The sequence below is a fragment of the Balearica regulorum genome, chromosome 1, assembly GCF_011004875.1.
Source record: "Balearica regulorum gibbericeps isolate bBalReg1 chromosome 1, bBalReg1.pri, whole genome shotgun sequence".
In the NCBI taxonomy this organism is placed as follows: Eukaryota; Metazoa; Chordata; class Aves; order Gruiformes; family Gruidae; genus Balearica; species Balearica regulorum.
The window spans coordinates 82,192,002-82,215,964 of record NC_046184.1 but is presented as its reverse complement, the minus strand read 5'-3'; the positions used below and the strand labels follow the sequence as shown (position 1 = coordinate 82,215,964).

The 23,963-nt window shown below is 39.4% G+C and overlaps 1 protein-coding gene across 1 annotated transcript in view; it reads left to right on the top strand.

Moving 5' to 3' along the window:
- Nucleotides 1-22,711, top strand: part of NTF3 (neurotrophin 3) — a 55,214-nt gene extending 32,503 nt beyond the window's left edge. The window contains exon 2 of the mRNA XM_010312825.2: nucleotides 19,886-22,711. Coding sequence (XP_010311127.1) covers nucleotides 19,886-20,680 — 795 coding nt within the window. The 3' untranslated portion in view covers nucleotides 20,681-22,711. The remainder of the gene's footprint in view (nucleotides 1-19,885) is intronic.
- Nucleotides 22,712-23,963: the final 1,252 nt, after the last annotated feature.

Below are 23,963 nucleotides of genomic sequence, written 5' to 3'. Positions count from 1 at the left end.
AGTCTACACAGAAAAGTTAGCATTGTAGCAGATTTTTCTACTGAGGGTGAAGAGAGAATTCCTCAGCCCTTCATGAAGGGTTTTGAATCAAATGTCCTACAGAAACAAATTGACATAATGATATAGAACAGAAATACCCAAAAAGCAATTTGTGCAGGGTCTGATTGTTACACCATTCAAGCTGGAATGAAAATGCTAAATCAAAGCATAGGCTCTCTGTACCATGGCATGATAAGTTCAAAACTGAGATCCTGACACAAACTTTGGCTTCTTGGTCTTTATTTATGCCAGAGAGCCAATTTGCACTCAAATGCAAGACATGCACTATTCCTGAACACTACAGAAGTGCTACATCTGAAATAACATTTGAGGGGATATCATATTGCCACTTTCTCACTACCAGAAAAATTCTAATACAAGTAACTAAGATCCTAATAAGTAATAATTCTTCTGTATACCTTAAATAACACCATCTCAGCTTTGCAGAGCTCTAAGTAACTATACATCAGCTCAAGAACTGGAGTAGAGAAATAAATCTCAATTGTTGCCTGCTGATTTGCTTCATTTGCTTCATTTAAACTGAAAAAGGGTAGATTTAGATTAGATATAAGGAAGCAATTCTTTACTGTGAGGGTGGTGAGACACTGGAACAGGTTGCCCAGAGAAGTTGTGGAGGCCCCCTTCCTGGAAGTGTTCAAGGTCAGGTTGGATGGGGCTTTGGGCAACCTGGTCTAGTGGAGGGTGTCCCTGCCCATGGCAGGGGGGTTGGAACTAGATGATCTTTGAGGTCCCTTCCAACCCAAACCATTCCATGATTCTATGATTCAAAGCCTGGGCTCCTTTGCCCACCTGGGCTAAGGTTTTCAGGAAATTCTCTGGAGTCAGAAAGTACTTACTTAGCAACATGGGAAGGGGGACCCATGTTTTTCAGCTCCCATCCCTCTCTCTGGAAGCTGTTCTTCAGAGATGGCAGAGAGTAATGTTTTCTACCATTGCTCAGGACTATTGGTGGAGTAGACATCAGGAGGAACCGGGGTCATGGCAGAGAGAATGAAATAACAGTTGTATGCTACAGAAACCGAGAGGCTACAACAATGATAATGGGGCAAAAAGCCCAGAAGTGTTTCTCCATGTCTCAGAAACACATAGTCCATCTCACCCAATTTCTGGCAATCTCTCTAATACCTGAGGCTTATGTAGCGATACAGTCTGAGTGTCTGCTCACAAGTCCCTTCCAGTAAGTTTTGAGATTGGCCATTGTTGAGAGAGGATCTTAAAGCATTTGGCTTTTATGAAACAGATGGTCAGAGAGAAAAGATGGGAGTGCTATGTTAGTGCTCCCACTGAGGGAAGTCCAGACAAGAAAGAGAAATTTGTAGAGTACCAGACAATCCACAGAGCATAAAATGTTAAGAATATCCAAACTGCAGCAGGAGTTTCAGTTGCAGTTTGACTTTTGAGGAGACCAAAGAATCCAACCACAAGACACTAAGCTACAGTAAAACAAACTTCATTATTGGTACTACTCAAGGAAATGTACTACTGCAGACTGATTTTAGCCATTGAGAGCTCAATGTGCAATATATCAGCAGGTCCAAACCCAGAAACTGCTCTAGCTACTGCTTACATTAGTTCATTTCAGTCCAATTCTCTGTGACACCATTAGCCTCCTGCAGGCCTTTGGGCAGATCAGCTTGTCTCTTTGCCAGTCAGTTTTCCACCTGCAAAGCAGGAATAATTGGAGCGCAGTTCAGCTCCATGGGAATATCATGAAAGTAAATACTATAAAAGTACCAAATCACAAGTTTTATAAAATTGAGGAGAACAGAAGGAGCTGTCTAGAGCCACAATTCTGTCAGTTGCCTCTGCCAAAAAAGCTCTATAATGGGATGACAGCACATGACAAGAAAAGGGCTTTAGCTACCCAAGCATAAGCTAAACAACACAAGGACTTTGCAGCAGCATATCTGTGTCAGTGCTGTACAGGTAGAGCTTGTTTTACAGAGATTTTTATTTTAAAAACAAAAGAAGTATGCAGGAAAAACTCTAGTGTAGATCTGGCCCGGCCCTTACAGTTGAGTGTTTACCAGGTTGACTCCATCAGCTCAGTACTCCTTGAAGGCAACAGCCACCAGAGGCATGATCATGCTTTGTATAGATATGGGTAGCTTCCACAAGCAAAGTAGACTAAAGGAATAAAAATCCATTTTTGCCTGGACAAATTCAGAGTCTTCTGCCCATGTGGTCATGTCGATGGCAAGAAGAAGTAGTGCAGTCCTTGACTGATGCTGCTATAAAACAGTGCACCTTTTAGATAAGGTCAGTCAAAATTTCATAACTGAACTGGTGCAACTTTTCTATGTGATCCATTTTAAAACTGTTTCTTTGATCTTTTTTCCACTTGTAGCTTTAGCACCAGCTAAACTGATAGCAAGCAGATTAACCTACTGAAAAGACATTGCACTAGGATTATAGATTTGGATGTTTGAAGAATGTGAATATTGGGAGAACAGAATCAGAAAGAGAAGGGGCACCTCTTTTGGCAATCGTGCTCGGTTTGCACAAGTTTAATTGCATCAGCCGCAGTGGAGTTTCCCCCGGTCTAAACTAGTGTTAGAGAGAGAGGTGATGCACAGGGAACATCAAGAGTCCACAGTGAGAATTTTTGAATTAGCTAGTGAACTGAACAGTCTGGGCAATTTTCAAGTACATACGTTTCTCACACAGAAGCCTGATGGGAGGGCATAAAGAAAATAATGCTTGTGAAGATGCTAAATGCAATTTATTTTAAGAAAAAAAGTCGTAAAAGGGAGCATTTGCCCAGGAAGAAATTTATGTTGTATGCAAAGCATAGAAAAATACTTGGGAAGCCACTGTTAACAAAAAAAATCCTCTTTGGCATCTACTCCAGAGAACAGCAACGAAGAAAAAAGAAGATAATAAGCTTCTGTGTTGCATTACTTTAAATATTCACTTGAATGAAAGCAAGTAGTATAATAATGAACTGAGTCAGAGAGCACTGTTCAATTAGATGTAGAATTTAAGGGAGTTTATAATAGCAACACTTACAAAGAAAGACTTGGTTGGGCTTATTGTTATGGAAAGGGGAAAAAAGTTGTGGCGAGTTAAACAACATTTATAAAATAGGAGGGTCTGATCAAACTGATCCAGATTAGTCCTCCACAGCAGTAAGACCTTAAAATTAGGTCATGGGGATGAAAGGAGAATTTAGTCTAAACTATTTCATACAAAGGCTATGTGACATATGGAACATGTTACCCTAAAGAGTAACTAAAGCAAGGAGCATGAACGTTTTCAAGAAAGAAAACATTGAACTGCATAAGGAAATTTCCAACCATGGAAGCTTCAAAAGGAATACAATCCCTATTTATTTATGTATTTATTTAGGGTACTCAATCATTATCTGGGTTCTGAAGGGAAATTATGATAAGCATTATTTCTTCTTCTTTCCCCCTTCCTAATTGTGGTGTTTGTGGGATTTAGTTTGTTTTGGTTTTATTAGAAGGGCTGCAATTTTGGCTTCCCAGAACACAAAGGACAAGAGCTAATAAAATGTTAATGGCTATGTATTTTCTTTCAATATGCAATGGTTTAAAATATTCATTCTTTGTATTATCTTTTGCTTTCACTAGAAGTTTTATGAGTGTGAAGATTTTTTAGTACAAAATCAGCACTTCTTTTTATGTATCTGGAAAAACTTCATGTACCGAAAATGTTCTCATGGCTTAGTCTGTCTAGAATTAGACACTGGCAAGCAACCACCAGAACAAGCCATGGGACAACTTGTGATAGTACTGCTGGTCCTATCCTGCTGTACTTGACTTCCTTGAACAAGTTTTTACTCAACCTCCCTGCTAGGTATCTCAGATACTTTCTCTTGCATAGGGCTAAAGAGATACAGTACTTTTTTGATTACTGTGTATCAAGTGCCAACCTGTAACATAATGTTTTCAGATGCAAGGACTAAACTAAGTAAGTGGGAAAAGAGAAGAGTTGAAAACAGGCCAAACTTGCAATCTCTCATCTGAACCCTTTTAGCCTGTAGGAGAAACCAGAATTCAATTACAGCCTCAGAATGGCTCATTCACAGTGGTGCAGATTTACCTCACCCAACACAAAGCATACTACTTAGACAACTCAGCACACATAGGCAGGATGGATATTTGCCTTCAGTGTGCACACTGGAAAGAATTTAAAGTTAACCATCAGTGATGCAAGGGGTTTAAATCCCTTAGCGCAATTGTGGGGTTTGGGTACTGAAACTGAAGGAAAATATTGAAAATTAATCCAGAACTTTAATTTCAAATCTTGAACCTAAGATCTTATTGTAGTATGAAAATTTATCTGCAGTTAGAAACAAATAAAAGAAAATTGAGAAGCCATTGTCTTTATACCGTGAATAAAGCTCTCTTTTCCACTGCCAAAAATTGCAGGTTAGGAAGAAGGCAATATATTTTTGTGGAATGAAACTCAAATGTTAAGGTATTTCTTTCATTAGACTGTAGACAAACTAGCCACCTTTCTTGCAGTAATGTTATTGTCTTCCTTTCACATAGCTATAGACCATCTGAGCCAGCAAAACAGATGACTCCAAGTTTCACAGCATAGAGTCATGTTTTCCCAAAATTTAAGGAACAGGAAAGAATTTGGAGAAATTATGATCTTAGTTTCAGATTTTTCATAAAACAGAGAAAAGAGGACAAGAAGAAATTTTGGGTTTACCACCTTGTTGTCCAGAAATTTCCATATGCTTCCTTCCTTCACTTTTGTTAGAGATCTCATATGGAAAGATGTAAACAGAGTCACATTTTCTTCTAACTTTCACCAAGGTAAATCTGAAGTAGCTCCGCTCAATTCAATAGAGTTACTGTAAGTCTAAACAAGCAACTTAATTGTAAAACAAAGCATTGTTTCTTAAATTCCTCCAATTTATTTGGAAGCTTGTTGATTGTGAGCATTAACACCTGACCCATTCCCCGTTGGATTTCCTCGTAACAGCTTACCAGTACCGACATTAGCTTAATAGAAAACTGAGCCAGCTCAGACACGATGCCAGATTATGACCTCAGTTATATGCAACTCAGTCTACAGTCGCCTGCTTTCTGCGTGACCAAAAGCAGAATTTGGCCTCGAGCTTTAATTTTTAAGAGTTGCATACACGCAATTGTCTCCAAGTATAATACCATTTGGTAATTTAAAATGGGAATAAATGTGCTTTGCAATTTTCCTTAATTTCTAGCAGTCCCAAAATATGTGTCTTATCTTTTCTAAATAACTCTAGCAAAGTATTTTGCTTGTAAATCCAACGTCTGCACAGGCACTTGAATTCCATAGTCCAGATGCTCTGAATCCCCCAGTCTTGACCTGCCAGGTCTCTTCTGCTTTACACTAACCTATGTCTTAATCGAAGCTATACTGAAAGTTTGAAATCACAGGCTGTATCCCCATATGTAGGCTAACAAGAGGCCTTCATGACATGGTCAAGGAAGACATTTCTAAGGCTTGATGTGCTTTCAGTCTAGAGATGCAGGTTTAGGATGAGATGATGGGAGCATGGGTCAGAAAAGAGGTATGTGTGTGCTTTTGCCTTTTTCTGAGAGGGCACAGGAGATATTTCCTGAGCATGTGTAGGCTTCCCATCAGTGCCAGCCACCGAAAACATTGCCTTGCATTGGAAAAGACCTTAATTCCTGCTTGTAGCTCAATAAAGGTCTTTGTGTTCCACTGTCAAAAAGGCCTGAGAACTTATTATCCCCTTTATATCCAGTTATCCCAAGATGTTGACTGACCTCTCACCTTTAGTAAAGAGTTTCCCCATATGTTTGCCTCCCAAAAGTTCCTAAGGATGTGATTGCTTTGTTTTGTTTTTGCAATGGGCTCCCTTCCATATTTTCTAGTAACAGACTGAGATCAGGGTAGGAAGATGCTGGTCTTCCCCAGGTTTCAGTGAACATGCTGCCCCATTTTCTAGCACTGGTAATATCCTGTATCATTTTAACACGGGCCTTTGACTCAGGATCTGTACAGAATACACTTGCTAGGTTAAGCTCACCACACATTGCTAGGGCCAGTCAGTATTTAGTCAGACAGGAATATAAGAGGGAAGGAGGAGTGTCCCTCCCTCCCCTCCTCTCCCTCCCCCCCTCGCTTTGCTCCCATGAGTGTTCAAGTTTATGTTGCTCAATGCAACTCTGCCTGCAGCAAGGAGAGCAGGGGCTACTCACCCAACGCTCCCTGCTGAGAGGAAGGGGTGGAGAGGGGGTGTTAAGATGACAGAAGTGCAGAGAGTCCAAGCTTCACCCCACTCCCTTTTCTTGCTAGCCAAAGTAGCTGGCTGGGAGCATGGGAGAGTAAACTGCTCCGTGACAAAAAAAAAAAAAGAAGAAAAAAAAAAAGAAAAAAAAAAGAAGGATGAAGTAATTGACTCTTGTAGCAGAGCAAAGGGAGTGCGTGAGGTGGTGGAGGGAAGATAGGGAGGAACTGTGACTCTGACTCACAATATATTCTGTACTCTGCTCCTGGGGAGATGCAGCTGTGCATCTCCCCTTGTATAGGCTACACTGTAAGGTTACACTGTCATCCAAAGTAAGCATCCCTAATTCTCCCACTTCCTGAAGCACAACAGCATTTGGCTCCTTTTTAATCAGGGATTTCTACTGTGCAAATTGAAGTCTAGGACCAAGCTTTTCCTATGTGCAGAATTAAAAATCTCTCCCTTGATTGTTTTGTTGGTTCCTGGGGAAAACTACTGAACTGTTATGGCCGATTTACATTGGCCTGCTCCTTTTCTAAGGCGGATTCCAAGTTATTCTTAATTCCTCAAGGTACCTGAGATCTTCTACATGAGCCAGCCATGGACACCTTTGGCAATGTTTTCCACATCCTCTTCCCTCCTCCTGCTTGCTTCCCAGTTACTTCTGACTTCACTAGAGTAAGGACTGTTTGCCTTTGCTACCACTTCAATAGGAAGAAATATGGCATGAAAGTACTTCTGATTTTGACCAGCTGACTCAATGGACTTTGCTTGGGGCCAGCAGAGTGTTGGGAAGAACAGAAGGAAGAGGCTAGTCCAGTGGGTAGAACCAGCCACAGCTTAAACCTCACAAGGGGAAGGTCTGAAAGACCACTCTCTCATTCTTTTCTCACATGACCACGGGCTCGCATAACCTTGGAAAAATCACATAACCTGTTTGGGCTTTAGTTTCCAAACTGTAAAACAACAGCAAAAGCACTTGAACACCAAAGCCATTCTTAATTATGAAAAAAAGCTTTATGGTGCAGCGTTGCCCTGCCTGCAATAAGACTGCCAGCAGCCTTCCCTTACCCTCTGCTAGCTCTCATGCACTCACAGCATCCGCTCTTGCAGCGGGGGTTTTGTGTCCAAGCATGATTTCTTGCCTCTAACTGTGAACATCTGATTTATCACAAAAGGAGTAAACTCCTGCAGAAGCATCTTCATAGCTTGTATCTAACCTGTGATTCAATTATCCAATGATGTAACTAACCTTTGTGGTGATCAGTTGTCAGTAGGATTCTTTCAAGAAGTGTGCATATGACGAGGTGAATGAAAGTCTATTACGAAAATTACTGTTTCTATTCCTAGTTCCCATATCCTGAGAGTAACTTTATTCCTGCCCTTCTATAGATAAAATTCCTCATAACCAGAATTTTTTCAGTAAGAAGAAATTTTCTAAAAAGACATTCTAGTTATTGACTGTATAAGGAGAGGCAAGGCCAGCTGCTGTACATCTCATTTGTCTCCTTCCCATGCCCAGTTTAAAGCATTGCTTTTCTATCAAATATCTGGAGATCATATGCCTGGCAAGAGACAGCATGTGTTAAAGTACTCCCAGTTCTAAAATTCTTCTTTCAAAGATTTTTGGCAAGAAGGAGTGTGGAGGCATTGTGGATCAACAGCAAAATGGCATCTGGATTGAAAGATAAGAAAAGCACGGTGGTTTCCAAAAACCAAGGCAGTTTTCAGATGAGTTTTGGACCTGGCAGAGGTGCAGAGCCTGCATAGTGCAATAGGAGAACACAGAGATCACGCTTTGACTTTGGAGGGTAGGGATCAATTCTGCAAATTAGCAGACACTTTGGATGCAGTTTAGCAGAGCATTCAACCGTGAGTTTAAGGAGTGAGAAATCTACGTTTCAGTAGGGCAACTGACAAGCTTAAAAAACATACACTTTGCTAGACTTGGACCAGAATACTCTCACCATCCTTGAGGATTAACCCCTAAATATAGTCAAACTCACAGCAAAGTGTTAAATGAGAGTTAAAATTAGAAAACTTCAGTGTCTCAAGGAGAACTGCATACTGGAAATTTTATCCACATGAACACTGATGAACTAGGGAACTCACAAGCAAAGTTCCACTTCAGGCAAATTTTTACAAGGAAAAAAATGCAGAGTAGCTAGATTTACCGGAATAGTTTTTACCCTCAGGACAGGCTGACATGTAAACAATTTGCTATAAAGCAATGCCAATTAGTAGAATGACTTTTTTCTCTAAATGGGCAATGTTTTTTTTTTAAAGATTCAGACGCAATGGGAAAAATCGCAACAGTCTTTCATGAACACACATTTTATTTGTGAGCTCTTCTCCATAACAAGGATTCAGGGGTCTCACTGTGCAACTGGGAGCAGTTCTAGGAGAGATGATTACAGTGTAAAACTGAGCAAGGTTGTGGGGAGAGGTAATCTCTCATATTAGACAAGTTTCTTTAACTTGTCAGAATAGACTTTTAGGCATACAACCTTTTTTTTAATCTAAAGGTTTACTCTTTATGCAAAGCAAGAAACTTCTAACCTTACATTTCCCCAAAAAACCCTTACCTGTATTTTATCAGAAATACAAGACTGCTTTTATCTGAGAATGACTTAAAAAATATAATACTAAACTGGTTGCAAGCAAGGTACTGCACCTGTACAAAGATCATGGAAAAGGTTTTAATTATATTCTGCAATGCTAATTCTCACTATGGTCCTGATGCGAACAATTCAGTTGCATGCTACATGTATGATACAATAAGGATCAAATTTCAACTGTGTCTAGTCATATTGCCATTCCCTCACACTCCTTATGGTGCAAAAACTTTGTCCAATTCATGCTGAATTCAGTGAGGTCCTACTGGTGGTTTTAAAGTATTTGGATCAGGCCTGGAGTCCCTGTTCTTGAGAACTCTGCATCAGGGATTTTGCACCTGCCTGTCTAACAAGACTTTTCTGTTTGGAGGTTCATGAACCTTTGAGGAACAGGGAGAGGTAATTCAAAAAGTGAACTTTGATTCACAAAGTGGCCGTGGATGTACGTCTGTATGTCTTTAAAGAAACCAGGAGTCGTGGGCTTTTGCAAAGCAAACACAGGTGCAGCTTTGGCTGAAATGAAACAGGGCTTCCCCACCAAGTCTCTTGCACCATGGCTCACCACAATCCCCGTCCCATGGAACACATCCAGGGTGGCAGTGCATTGTGTGTGGAGGTGCAGCAAGGCTCATACCTGCTACTTGGGAGAAACTCTCAAGCAGCAGTGCTGTTCCTTCTAAGCAAATTTAGGGCAATGTTGCCCTAACAGCATTCCTACTCTCAAGGCAAACATCTGTATTCAAGGGTCACAGTAGAGCTGTCAGAAAACCAAAGAAATGTTCTCTTTTCAACAGAAATATCTCAGGTTCTCTTCAGAGTTTTTTTTTATTATTATTCAAACCAAACAAAAGCTCATTTCATTTCTAACTAGCATTCCTTATTACTGTATTTCTGTTTCTTTGTGGGTATGAGGTCTGTCTGTACCCATAAACTAGGTTTAGAGAGGCAGGATTTTTCATACTGAGACTCTAAGTTTTTTGAAACTGTAACCCTAGTTTTCTTCTGTTTGCTTGCTTGATTTCACTGTTTTCCTTTCTTCATAAAAACAAAAAAGAAAATGGAAGGTATTAAAAAAGATGTAAGAGGAAGTTTTTAGTTTCTAAACCAAAACAAAATAGAAAACCTTTTGTTTTCAATGTAAAATCCAGCAAAATAATGATCTTAAAATTTACAGTTCAAAACCAGTTTCCTCTTGAGTTTCTTAACATCAGAAAAACTAAAAAATAGCATTTTAAAAAATCTCCTTTTTTTTCTCTATTTTTTTTTTCCTACAAAATGAGTTGCCCAATGGCAATGTAAATGTAAAAACATGTCAGACCGTTCTATATCACGAGGTCTCTAGAAGGCTGCTCTTTCATAGCCTAACAGGACAGGGGCAAAATTCTGGTGATCTGAGAGATGTTTCCCTTTCTCATCCTGCTACCAAGTTAGATAAAACCCACCTCTGGCTTTTAAAAATAGAACAACTACAGCAATCTGTTATAAATGCAGACCACTTCACCTTAACCCTTCCCATAGCTTCCTGTGCTCTTTCCAGAAACAAAGACTGAATTTAGTCATGACTCCGATACATCCAGAGGCCAGGCTTGACCCCCCGCCCTGAATTGTAGGGAGGTGAAAAAATTGAGTTTCATCTGGAGGACTACTCTCATCTTTAATTATGGGGAGCTTAAGCCCTCAAAGCATCTTTCTGATGAAAATAAGAGGAACTACAACTATTGCCTGACTTTAATACAAAACAATCAGCCTTGGTTGAGCCAGAGTATGTCCAGGTTGACTTGAAAGGTTAATGGATCTTCAAACTGTCTTAAAAAAAGACTTAGATGGAGTTTCAGGACTGCAACGAAACATGAAACCAGGTCTCTTTGGTGTGGCTTTGGGCTTGTTACAAACATCTTGCAGAGCTTGAAAACTGCTTTCGATGATCAGCCTAACTTCCCTTCCTTTAGTTTAATCCCATTTTTCCTGATTGCACTCCTTTGCCCCACCCTAAAGTGAAGGGTCTCTTTCACCAATACTTACGCTCCCCAGATCTTTGCACTGGGTTTGCTGTCATGACCTTTCTGTCAGCTCATAGCAAAGGCTTGCAAGTTCAAGGCAATTTCCTTAAAGGTCAGTTATAAAGCCTTTCTAGTAATTTTTGTTGCTCTTTCCTAATTTTCTTTTCATATGACAATACCTTCCAACTTTTGAGCAGCTCTCCCGATTTTCCTGCTGTGCTACAAAAACCAGCAATTCCTTCTTAGTTCTGCAATGCAATGCTTCAGTATTTGTATTTATTAAATACTGTGCCTTTCCAAAGTTTAAGATCATTCCTGGGTCTGAGCAGGTATTGCTCCTTTCTAAATTTCTTTTCCCCTCTGCGTATCATTGCTCAATACCACTATTCCCCCAGCAGGCTAGCTTATAATTTCTACTTTGACTTTCATTTTGTAATTTTCTGCCAGTATTTGATGCCTCCATCTCCCCAGCAGAGGTTGTATTTCTCTCTGCTTACTGCTGCTTGCATCCCCTCCAAATTCAGCTACAAATTTAATTTACTTGGTGCTTGGCCCTGCCGTTATTAGCAAACAGTAATGAAAAGATTAACTAACACATAGTTTATCAGCTTAAATCATCCACTACTATGATTTAGTTCTGGTGCTTTCTATTCTTCTGTTTGCAAATGACTTCTCAAAAAAAAAAAAAAAAAAAAAAAGGCAAGTGCAAAGCTCTGGGCAAATCTTCTGTTTTTGTAAAATTAGCACAGGTCTAGTCAAGTCATTGGAATTTATTGATTTAGCTAAGGATATGACCTTTATATTTCTTGTTACTTTGGACAGTTTTCAGAACTACACAGTGAATAATAGAAATACTTCAGCTTTTGTGGAAATTGTTTACCCAACTATGGCTTTAATTCTTTGTCATGACTAAGATGTGGCTGACTGCTCATCTCAGATGGCATTGTTTTTATTTCCTTGCATTTCATGCTTGTCATTGATCAATCAAACTTCCAGACAGCATTACAGATGGACTTTCCTGATCCAGGCAGTGCAACATGCAAACCCAGGGGCTGTTCCCCAACTTGCAGCAAAATACCTGTATGACCTTGCAAACATCATCTGAGTTCTGTGTATTCCAGTCTCTGCTCTTTAAAATAGGAACAATGGCACTCTTCCTACTTTGTCAGTATTAACAAGATAAATGCTTATGGAATGCTCAAATATCAGTGGCATGAGAATGGTAAAAGAAAACAGGATGATTTACACTGAGAACATTTATGGAAATATATTTGTTAAGATGCCTTGTTGCTCTCAAAACAGATAGGCATCTCAGGGCATCGTACTGCAATGCTATCGTGCCTTGTGTGGAGAGAGGAAATCTTTACTTTTGCTCTCTTTGTAGGGCAACAACAGCCAGCTCTTTGAGAGAGAAACAAGAAGATGTCAGGGCATATATCTAGGGTAATAAAACCCCAACACCATTCCATAGAGTTCCTTACTTTGCAGATGTAGAAAGTAATGAACAGAGATTTTGACTTGACCAAACTCTTCCAAAAATCTGAGAAATAAGCATCCCAGCCTCCCAAACCGTTGCCCTGACCTTCTCAATACACAGATTAATTATTCAAATGGTTAATGCAAAATTACACCAGGACAGTACGAGCAGACACAGACAGGTGTAAATATCATGTCACAAAAATATCAGTGAGGAAAGGAATCAAAATAGAAAAAGACCTAGTTGAGACTGAGGAAAGCCTGCCTACTTCCGTAGTTGATTATAGACCTGGGGATGTAGCTAGTGCGGTTGATATTGTACTGGACATTATTAATAGTCGAGTCCCTCAGTGGGATTGCTAGAGGATGCTGGGGAGTGTCAAATGCCTCCAGGGGGGTCTTGAGTGCCCTGAACTCCAGACGACGTCGGTGGCGGGGGAGGAAGGTGTGGGGCCAAAAACCTAACAGAATTAACTTTGCACAAGGTGTGAGAAGCAGCTGCTGTTCCAAATAGTGAGGTAAGCACCGAGGAACTGCTCCTGACCTTTCTCTTGGAAACGGGCAGGTATGTGTAAGACGGTCACATTTTGATCTCCAAAAAGATATATTTGTGGAAAGATCAAATGTAGAAACACATGTTGTTGCAATCAGCTGTGTCTGAAATGAGTGGACATTGCTGCAGTTCTACACAGCACATTTAACTGTTCAGAAAACAGATTGCTCCTTGCAGCAGATGTGTTATCACAAAACTGTCCCTCAGAAAGATGTCACCAGTTGGAAAAGCTGTCCTCAATGACTAGTAGGGTCATGGTCACAACGGTAATCATAAATAGTAATGTAGATTGGTTAGAAGTGCGGATGAGTTTTTCATACTTGGGTGAACAGCTGTCTTGCTGTGCTTTACTCAGCCAATCATTTAAAGAGGAGAAGGAAATGTCAGTGACTCAGTAGGCTGAACTCAATTTCCATAAGAGATTAGGTATATACTTTTCACTGGAGGCTACTGGGGCTCAGTGCTCAGATGTGTCTTCTCTTTTGAAAAAGGCCTTGAGTAATGCATGACTAAAAGCAAGTGACCTGCTGCAGAGACTTAAGAAACTTCGATGACCTCATCCTCAGGTACAATGTGTAGCCACACTCCCCAGCCCATCTGCAAGAGGAATGCATTAGTTTCAAATTCCTTCGCTTATGGTTTGGTTGGCCCTGAGGATGCCATAACTCAGTCCCACTTGATTTGGTCTCTGAATGCTTCGGCTTCTTAGTGGGTCTGGCTCTTGTGAAAGCTTTAGCTTCAATCCGTATGTGTTGAAATTTCGGTATCTTGAGAAATGAAAATGTTCAGGAGGGTCATAGCATCTCTAGGGGCATTCAGCACTCTGCAGCAATCTACCTTAATAAATTCTTCTGCAGGCACATATTATACAAATAGCTGATTACTATTCTGAAATACAGTGCAAATTTTCATACGCAATTATTTCATATCTGAATATTCAGAATGCAGTGATATTTTTCTTGTTCTGTACCTTTTCACAGTCCCCCTAAGCACAGAGAAGAACGGCTGTATTTCTTCTCAACGTAGTTATTAGGATGAGGGAATCAACAGAGCATTCTGCTACTTGTTGCTTTCTGTGAGTTCGTGAAAACAGTGCTTAGCAAGCAATGAGAATAATTACACTGTCGTCTTTGGCAAAAGCCTGAATAAGCTGTCAGCCACCAGAAATGATCGTTAGTTGCTCAGTCTGAAGAACAAAAGCTGCTCTTAAATTTTTCAGAAAGTGCCAAATACTTCAAGCTGACTTACATAAATCATGTCGGGTATTACAATGCTGAACGTAAAATTTGCCAGTCACTTTTCCTTCTATTCCACTTCTTCTTAGCAATGGCTTAAGAGTAAATACTTAGGCAGTATCTCCCAGTACTAAAATTTCATTATTTTCACAGAACATATTAAATGACACTTCGGTCATCAGTTGTATAGACTGTTCAGAGACTGATCAAAATAAAGGAATGTGTTTTGTTTGTTTGTTTGTTTTTTTAAACAAAACAAATCTAAACAAAGCTTTCCAATACTATGTAAAGTGTTGAGTCTGAAAAGAGCAGAGAGAGATTTGCCAGGGTCTACTGGGGATTTAATTTATTGATGAAAGCAAGAGGTAAGCTTGTTTACTTCTCCTAAATTTAGGCCTTCCCTGAGACACCTAGATTAGACAGCATTAATATCCTGGTAACACCGCAGTGATAGGCAGGAATACAAACCATTAAAATAGAGTAAAACTAAGCTACAGTTGAAAGATCAAACAACTTTGCAATGCATGAGCTTTTATTTTCTATGGTGTTTGGTTTTACCCGCTGTGCCACAAATGTCAGCAATCTCAAAGCCAGTGCAAATTAACAGCTGGCTCTATATTATCAGGATATGCTGGTTTTCCTGCCATGCTGTGATGTGTGCTCCCACAAACCCTCTGGACCATTCATAATGCCTAATTGTCACTTAGTTCTACTCCTTGTTCCTTTAATGATCTTTGCTTCTGTTGCCATGTTTGCAATCACTTTTGAAAGTCAGGGTAGTATCTCTGAGTAAAGGGGTACTAGCAGTATGCAAAGGGACGAACTCAAAGAGACTAACATGTTTTCTTACCTTGATGTCCAGTGCTTTTCCAAATTGCACATAACAGAGCGTTTTCCAAGCACATTTAAAGGCTGATTTGAGAGCCATGTACCCTCTGCCCCCTTTTTAATTATCTCTAGGAGGCCCTCAAAGCATCAAAGGTACATCCCAACATCTAGAAGGGCACACAGAATAGCACAGCACAAAAGCAGAGCTGGTCCAAAGTTTTTCAGCAGCTCAGGAAAAACAGCTTTCTGGAATATGTCAGTAGCCCTTGCTGAAATCCCAGTATATGGAATAGAAAAGGAATTGGGTGATGTCTGCCACTGAGTCCTCAGTCAAATGATGAGTCTTCCATAAACTGATAGGTCAACAAGGGCTACCTTTTTATGTGAATGCAGTTGATATGGATCAGTTCTGGATTCATACTACCATCTAAACTGTTCTACAACCACATGGCTTCTAGAACAGGTATGTAGTAGGTACTGCACAGTAAGATGGTTATACTCATTCAAATGGATGTGTGCTATGTATCCAATATATACTGAAGACCCATTTAAGTCTTAATACTCTAGCGCAATCAGATATCAGGCAGAAATGAAGTGGAAACAGTCACCGATTATGGTGATCTATATTCGTATCTAATAACAATACTTCAGCCAATACTGGACTAGGGAGCATGCTGCTGGGCTGTGCTCTTTTTCTGTGCTCACCATGGAAATGGTTGCCAATACCCAGACCCAGGCCCCAAATATAGTAATCTAGTCTGTACTTCCTGCAGGAGTGTAAATAGTATTGTGTCCATTCACAGGATCATTCATCACACTTACTTGACTGCAAACAGTCCGCAAAGACAGATAAAATGGATCTTTTCAGGGATTTACGTGTGGAAAGTTTCAAGAAGAACCTTGAAGAACAGCAACAACAAAAAAGATTTCACAATATGCAGCTAACTAGAAAAAGTTTGGCTTGAACAAAATCTGTCTTTCTACCCGAAATGAACCATTTTAATTTTAAGAATTTTTAATGAGAAAACAGAAAAGTTTATGTCAACGACTAAATTCTTGGGGAATTTTTATACCATTATCCAAAAGGCTAAAGAATGAGCTACTGGTACTTGTACTGGAGTAGCTTCTGCTAAGGTCCATACAAACCTGTGCCCCAAGAGCCTGGAAGTTAGGTCAGTGTTTTAGACATGATACCTCTGTTGAAATCTGCCTCTGCGTGTAAGTTTCCTCTATAGATAACTTACTCACTAGATACTCGCTATATTGAGTAAGCACTTTTTCTGTTTTGTGAATTACATTGTGTAACTTTTGAAGCATGTCCAGCAACATCAGAATGATTTGCTTTGAAAATATGAAAACATAAACATTTCATTATTTTACATTTTTCTTTCCTTTGTATTGGTTTAACAACAACAACAAAAAAAAAAAAAGGTAAGTAAAAAGTACAAATTGCAAATTATCCTTAATTTAGACAGACACAAAAACATTTTGGCCAAAGAGCCATTTATCAAAAACAATATTGCCCAGCCCTGCAAACCAATATACTTTTAGGTTTTCTTATACTCAAAATAGAGGCAAGGCCATCAACCAGCTGCAGTATCCTAGTGATGTCCATTTCTCCTAGCTAGAATAGTGCCTTAGGCATATTCTGAGGTGCTGGACTTCACGGGCAGCCTGACAAGTTCAAGTCATGGACTGGAATTTCTGAACACACAACTTATGAACCTCCTACGTGAACTGCTTTGGAGGAACTCCTTGAAAACTGTAATCGCATCAAAGTGTTTGTATTTTCTTTCCAAATTTTGCATGCCAAAAATCCCAGAAAAATGTAAAGATTAGTTCTGAAACATTTTTAGCTTTGCAGCAAATAATTTCCCAAGTACAAATCAAACTACAAGTCAAATTTGAGAGTAGTTTAACAGCCTTTCCATCAAATTCACAAGATATTTTACTTTAGGTTAAAATACTCTTAAACATTTTTTTCCATTAACGGGGTTCATCCATGGAGAAGAAAAATAGTTTATTTGAATGGCTCTCATTCTGAGGTGCCTAGCCCTTCATTTTTGTGTGCAGCATGATATTAAAGAGAGTCTGCAGGAACTCCAGTCTTACTTTTCCCACCTCATCACCTGCTCCAACTTGTGTATTTTGCTAGTGCCACTTAGTTTTGAAACTAAGCAGACTAGTGATTACATGCAGCTGCATGTTGGCATGAATAATGCTTTCAGCTTTTGAGCTGAGCGTTGTCAGAGCTTTGCTCACCATCCTATGGACTTGTGTGTCATACCGCATGTGGGTTAGCCCTTCTGAGTGTTGTAAGAAATTTGCTGAATGGCATCTGTTTTATAATATTTTTACTGTTTTTCAAAGCACATAATTTACTGAGGGAAGGCCAAATTGCACAGGAAAAGGTCTTTTTATACAGAACAGTCTGGCCTATGAGATCTATCTACATTAAGTTAGTATTTATTTAGGTATGACAGTAATTGTATGGTAACTGAAAATCTGAGATTTCTTTTTTTTCCAAAGCATAACATTGCTGCAAGCAACAGTCTAGATTTAGGTGAACTCATACTGTGACAAACTGAGAATGGAGAAAACACATTTCTTGTCCATAAAAGGACAGATCACACATCCACAGAGGGTAGCTCTGATTTTGCTGCAGTTCCAAACTATGAAGTGGGGACTCACTGTCGTTGAAAGGAGTTTTGCTTAAAGTGGATAGAGGATTCTTCTGTAAAACTTTTTTCTTTTTTTTTTTCTTTGCCTTCTTAAATAGAAAATGGTTTGCCTTCTTAAACAGACAATGGCGATTTGAAGAAGTGGAAAACTTTCTGTTTAAGAGGTTTGATTTCTTCGTAGTTTCTTCTGGGAAAAACACAAAGTACCCGGAATGTCACCAGCAGGTTGAGGGAGAGGATCCTTCCCTTCAACCCAGCACTGGTGAGGCCACATCTGGTGCGCTGTGTCCACTTCTGGGGTCCCCAGTACAGGACAGACATGGACATACAAGAAAAAGTCCACAAAGATGATTAAGGGACTGGGGCATCTGTCATATGAGGAGAGGCTGGGAAAGCTGGGGCTGCTCAGCCTGGAGAAGAAAAGGCTCAGGGGTATCTCATCAAAGAAGAAATACCTGATGGGAGGGAGTAAAAAAGATAGAGCCAGGCTCTTCTCAGGGGTGTTGCAAGAAAGAACAAGAGGCAATGGGCATAAATTGAGATGCAGGAAATGATACTGAAACATGAGTTGGGGTTTTTGTTGTTTTGCTTTGTTTTTTTACTGTGAGAATGGTCAAACACTGGGACAGGTTGTCTAGAGGCGTTATGGAGTGTCCATCCATGGAGACAGTCAAAACCTGACTGGGCACAGCCCTGTGCAAGCTGCTCTAGCTGACCCTACGTTGAGCAATGGAATTGGACTAGATTATCTCCTAGGAATCCTTCCAACTCCATCCGTTCTGTGTTCTGTAACTCTGTACCTTCATTCCAGAGTGCTAGTGGTCTGACACGCAGTGGACGTGTTTGCAGTACATGAGTTTAAGGCTGCTTTGAGTCACCTGAAGCAGGGTTTCCCATGTGGTATGAGATTGCTCTAACATGAGTTTAATATTGTCTCCTTCAATCCACTTACGCAATAATTTCATTAAAATATGTGTGCTTTGAAGTGATGGTTTGCTTCCATGATTTAGTATTTTACATTGAAAACTAATTTCATTCAAATATAAATGCAAATACAAAATATGCAAGTACGCACAAGGAAAAAAATCACCTCCTTAGATGAATGTTCACAGTTCTCAACTACACAAACAGGATGACAGGAACATTTAGCCAGAAATGACAAATTAACTTCTAGAAGATACTCATAAGCTAGAATTACAAGGACAGTACAAGAATCCATATAGAGCAGTTCGTAGCAAAGTACAGTACAGAGAAGAAGCACACTTTTAGGTCCAGTTTTCAAAATCTTGATCTTGAGTTCATGCTGATCTTTTGGAAGAAGATTCTTCAGTTTTGCAGGGGGAGGTCCTCCATCTGTCCTTGAATATTTCTAATACAATCAGTTTTGATTCACTTCATATAAATCTAATGAAGGAACTTCATTAAAAACAACACAAAAAAATCACCCCAGGCCCCAACCCTGAAAACAATCAGTACGAAATGGTCTGTGCATCCATCTGAACTTCTCACTTGTATTACAGAAGTCTAAATGCTGCTTTCTGAAGTTCAAAATATAAGAAACCTCACTTTGCTACTTGGCTGCATCCTTTTCCTTCAAGAATACTTTCCCTTACAGCACCAGAGAGAGAGAAAGAGCTATTGAAACACAGTATTTATTTCCCCATATATGATGATGCTCGTAGGGTAAAGTTAAACACAAGCCGTTCGATGAATAGGAATTTGAGGGATACATGAGATGTCAACACACAAAAATTGACAACACTTAGCAAAGTCAGAACTTCTTCATTTTACACCATTAGATAATCTGCTACTCTGCATGATCTTGCAATTTTGAAACTAAACCACTCTGTAGAATAGATTCTGTGAAAGTAATTCGGCCTCTCTCTGCTGCCAAGACCTGGACATACTATCCCAAGACTAGTGACCTACCTCTGTAGAGAAAGGATCTAACTCATGTATCTGCTACTATACATGGAAAAAGGAAAAGCGAGGTCATCCTGAAAAGTGCATGAAATATAGATGAAACACTGGAAAAAAAGTCAGAAAACTGTTGCATTCATTATAAAATATAGTGAAAAATTATCTTAAAAGAAACACATAACCTATCTGTATCTATAACGTGCAGAAGATGTAAGACGTTAAAAACAAATCTGAATTTTCATGTCTACAGTATCTAGTAAATTTCCTTATTTATTTTTATGTTGACTTTCTGTTTCTTTGCAGATCTTACAGGTGAACAAGGTGATGTCCATCTTGTTTTATGTGATATTTCTCGCTTATCTTCGTGGCATCCAGTCTACCAACATGGATCAAAGGAGTTTGCCAGAAGATTCAATAAATTCTCTTATTATTAAACTCATTCAGGCAGACATTTTGAAAAACAAGCTTTCTAAGCAGATGGTAGATATTAAGGAAAACTATCAAAACACAGTGCAGAAAGCAGACACTCAGCAAGACATGGAAGGAGATGAAAATGTGAAATCAGACTTCCAGCCAGTTATCTCAATGGATACAGACCTCTTAAGGCAGCAGAGACGCTACAACTCTCCCCGAGTCCTCTTGAGTGGCAACACGCCGCTGGAACCGCCACCACTGTACCTCATGGAGGATTATATTGGAAATTCGGTGGTGGTGAACAGAACCTCCCGGCGGAAAAGGTACGCAGAGCACAAGAGCCACCGAGGGGAATATTCCGTTTGTGACAGTGAAAGTTTATGGGTCACGGACAAATCATCTGCAATCGACATTAGAGGACACCAGGTAACTGTGCTGGGAGAAATTAAAACAGGCAACTCTCCAGTTAAGCAATACTTTTATGAAACAAGGTGTAAAGAAGCCAAGCCTGTAAAAAATGGCTGCCGTGGCATTGATGACAAGCACTGGAACTCCCAATGCAAGACATCCCAAACTTATGTTAGAGCACTAACTTCAGAAAATAATAAACTGGTAGGCTGGAGATGGATAAGAATAGACACCTCCTGCGTGTGTGCATTGTCAAGGAAAATAGGAAGAACATAAATCTGCATCTCTTTGCTATATAAATTATTACTTTAAATTATATGATATGCATGTAGCATATAAATGTTTATATTGTTTTATATATTATAAGTTGACCTTATTTATTAAACTTCAGCAAATCTACAGTATATAAGCTTTCTCTCTCAATAAACAAGAGCAAAGGGTGTGTGCCTCTGCTGTGGGCAACTCCGGGTTTTTTTTTTAGACTATGTTTGTGACACTGCTTGTCGGCAGCATACAGTAACCTTACTGTAAAATCTGTGTAAAATCAGTATTTTTCATTCAGTATTGTCAAGCCAGTGACTGTCATTTAGTAAACTTGTTAAAAATCAGATCAATGTCAAGAGTTGTGTACATATTTATATTCCCCAATCTATACATTCACAATTATTTGGATGCAGTGTTGACTCCTCACCACGAAAACAAAATGGACCAAAGTGCATGTTGTAGCCTGCAGATGATGTCAATGTTTCAGGCATCAAGCAGCCATAAAATACAATTTCTGTGTATTATGCCTGTTGTTGCCAGTGAAATGACCATTTTCCCTCTGTTAGCATTGCAGAATGACTGCTAAATAATCCAGCAACTTTCGTTTATGTTTTTGAAGCACATTTGTTTTGCAACTGTTTCTAATGCTGCCAGTTCGTCGTAGAAAAAATATGAAAAAAATCTAAAATATTTGTAGTAGAAACTTACCGAAGCCAAGAACCAATCTAAACTGATCATTAATATAATACATAAAAGATGATTTCTTCAGAATTTACTATTTATTGTGATCAGCCTCTTCCTCCTCACACGAATCAATTATCTTCTGTTTGCATTGCTGCATCATTCCTCTCTGTCTGTTTTTAAAGTAGAAATAAATCCGGTGGTGTCTTAACATTAAAAGAGCCCTTGGCTTGCAAATTGTAGTAAAGAAAGATATCTTGGCATGGATATCAAAGCCGCACACCCGTATGAAGCTGTTCTCCTCAGCAATCCATTCTCCATTTTTCACAGAGGGAAAAATGTGTAGAACTGCTCAACAAACCCAGTAGCTTTCACAGGGACATGAAATAATATATCTTTTTGACCAGTATGGTGACTTAAATCCAGGTAGTCCATAATTAAAATGAAGTTCTCCAATTATACAGGTGAGTTGTCACTTAGGACAGACAAATGTAATAGCATATATATACCTCAAACTCTTCTTTGTATTGTCATGTAGCTCCGCTGGGAACAGTAATAATTACACTACTTGAAGAGATAGTCTATTATACATTAGCTGTATAATGCCCTGGATGAGATCCTACTCCCATAAAAGTAAATGAGAGTCTTGTCATGGATATCAACAGAATTAAGATTGGACTGCACATGTTATCTGTGTCTAGCTAGATCTTAACACACAGTCAGGGCTGAAAAATGCCAGCCATTCAAAAAGCATTACAGCTGTAGTGGTCTTAGCTTTTTACAGTACGGCTTTCACTGTTGTAGCGTGTTCAGCATTGCAAATGAGAATGAGATCAGAGCACTCAAAACCAAGGTTGCAGGATGCCTTCATAGAGTTTTTGCTACTGGAGAACCAACATCAAAACTGCAATAGGTCATCAGAGGCAGCAAATTGGATGGTCTCCCCTAACGTCTTACAGAGAGTGTTACACATCATAAAACCACCAGAGAATGGGACAGGTTGTTCATGAGGCCAAGCACTGGACTAGTCATGAGGCCAAGCACTGGACTAGCAGTGACTGTGAAAGCCATGCTGGAGTGTGTAGGTATAATTCTGCAGGGGAGGCCATAAACAAAGGTTTTGAGAACCATCTCAACTTTCAACATGAGGCCAGAGTATTTATCTCACAGGAAATATCATCACCTCACAGAACTAAACCCTAACTTTGCTTCAAGCAATAATAACTTCAGAGGTTCAATACCAAGGCAATTGTTAAAAGGAAAGAGTGTATGTAATGTGATGAGGAACTCGGTATCTGACAGATCTGACTAGAGTTTCTCCTGTATTCTCTTTACTTGGAAAACATCAAAAAAAAAAAAAAATCCTCAACAGAATTTTTTCTAGTTTTACTGGTAGGAAAATTTAAGCTTCAACAGGGAAAAAATAATCCCTACCTGCTAATTTTTCAGCTTGGAAGGACAAGCATATTTTTCAGAGTCCTGTCCCACTGAAAAATTCTGCAAGTTAAAAACCTAATTTTACACCCTTAATTCCTAAATAAAGATAATTTTCAGATGCTGTGAGAAATTGAGGGCAGATATTGTCATGGATCATTAACTTTAGAGATCTCCTTGCTTCAATATGCCAGATAGATCTGTCTTCATATGAGAAGAGGAAGTAAGAAAACTGATTGAGCTTGGTTAGTCACTGGTGCTCACAGAACCTATATCCCACTAATTGGAAACTACCTTGTTGCTACAGTGTGGATGCCACGCTTGTTCACATCACTGTAAATCCAGATAAATTCTACTGAAGACGGGGGAGAAAATATAGGTTTATAGCAATGTAAACAACATCAGAGATGATCCTAATGCCTTTATTTCTGCTGACTGAAAATCAAGGGAGGTTCAAAGAAAACAATTTGTCATTTTCCACTGTAAATCCAGTAACAGGAACTGGACTTTGACTCTTTATCAATGCACCAAGTATTTTACAAGCAGCCAGCAAAAATGCATCAGAGTAAATACAGCACCCGTCATCTGAAACACATTAAATGAGAAAGAAGCATGGTGCATAAGGTTATTAGATCGGCTGCCTCTTTCCCACCCCAGAATAACAATGAACGGAAGTGTTACCCTCTGGATCTGATCCAGTTTCCACTAAAGTCAATGGAAAAATTCTCACCTTCTCCAGTGGAAGCTGGATCAGGCCCTGAGCAAAGAAAAACCTGCAGATCTCAACCAGAGAGCGGAGCAATTGCACACATCAGTTACGCGTTCTTGTAAATCCTGTGTACGCATAAGATGCTGTATAATTTTGTAACAAGTTTGTAAACAAAGCCTGTAATAAATTTGTTAAGGCCTAATCCTGTTTTCACTGTAGCCGGGGATGGTTTTATTGTCAACTTCAGTCACGGCACAATGAATTCAAAGTTCCTATCCAACTTTTTTGTATGTGTGTTAAGTAATTAAGCAAAATATTCAGCTCGCAATGCTAGTTTAATTTGAGTATTCTAAAACTCACTCCCATTAGGCAGCTCAGATGCTCTGTCAATACTGTTTTGCCAATAGATCATTATAAACACACATTTTTTTTAGCTTTTCTCCCAAACGACCGAATGCTATTCTGAAATTG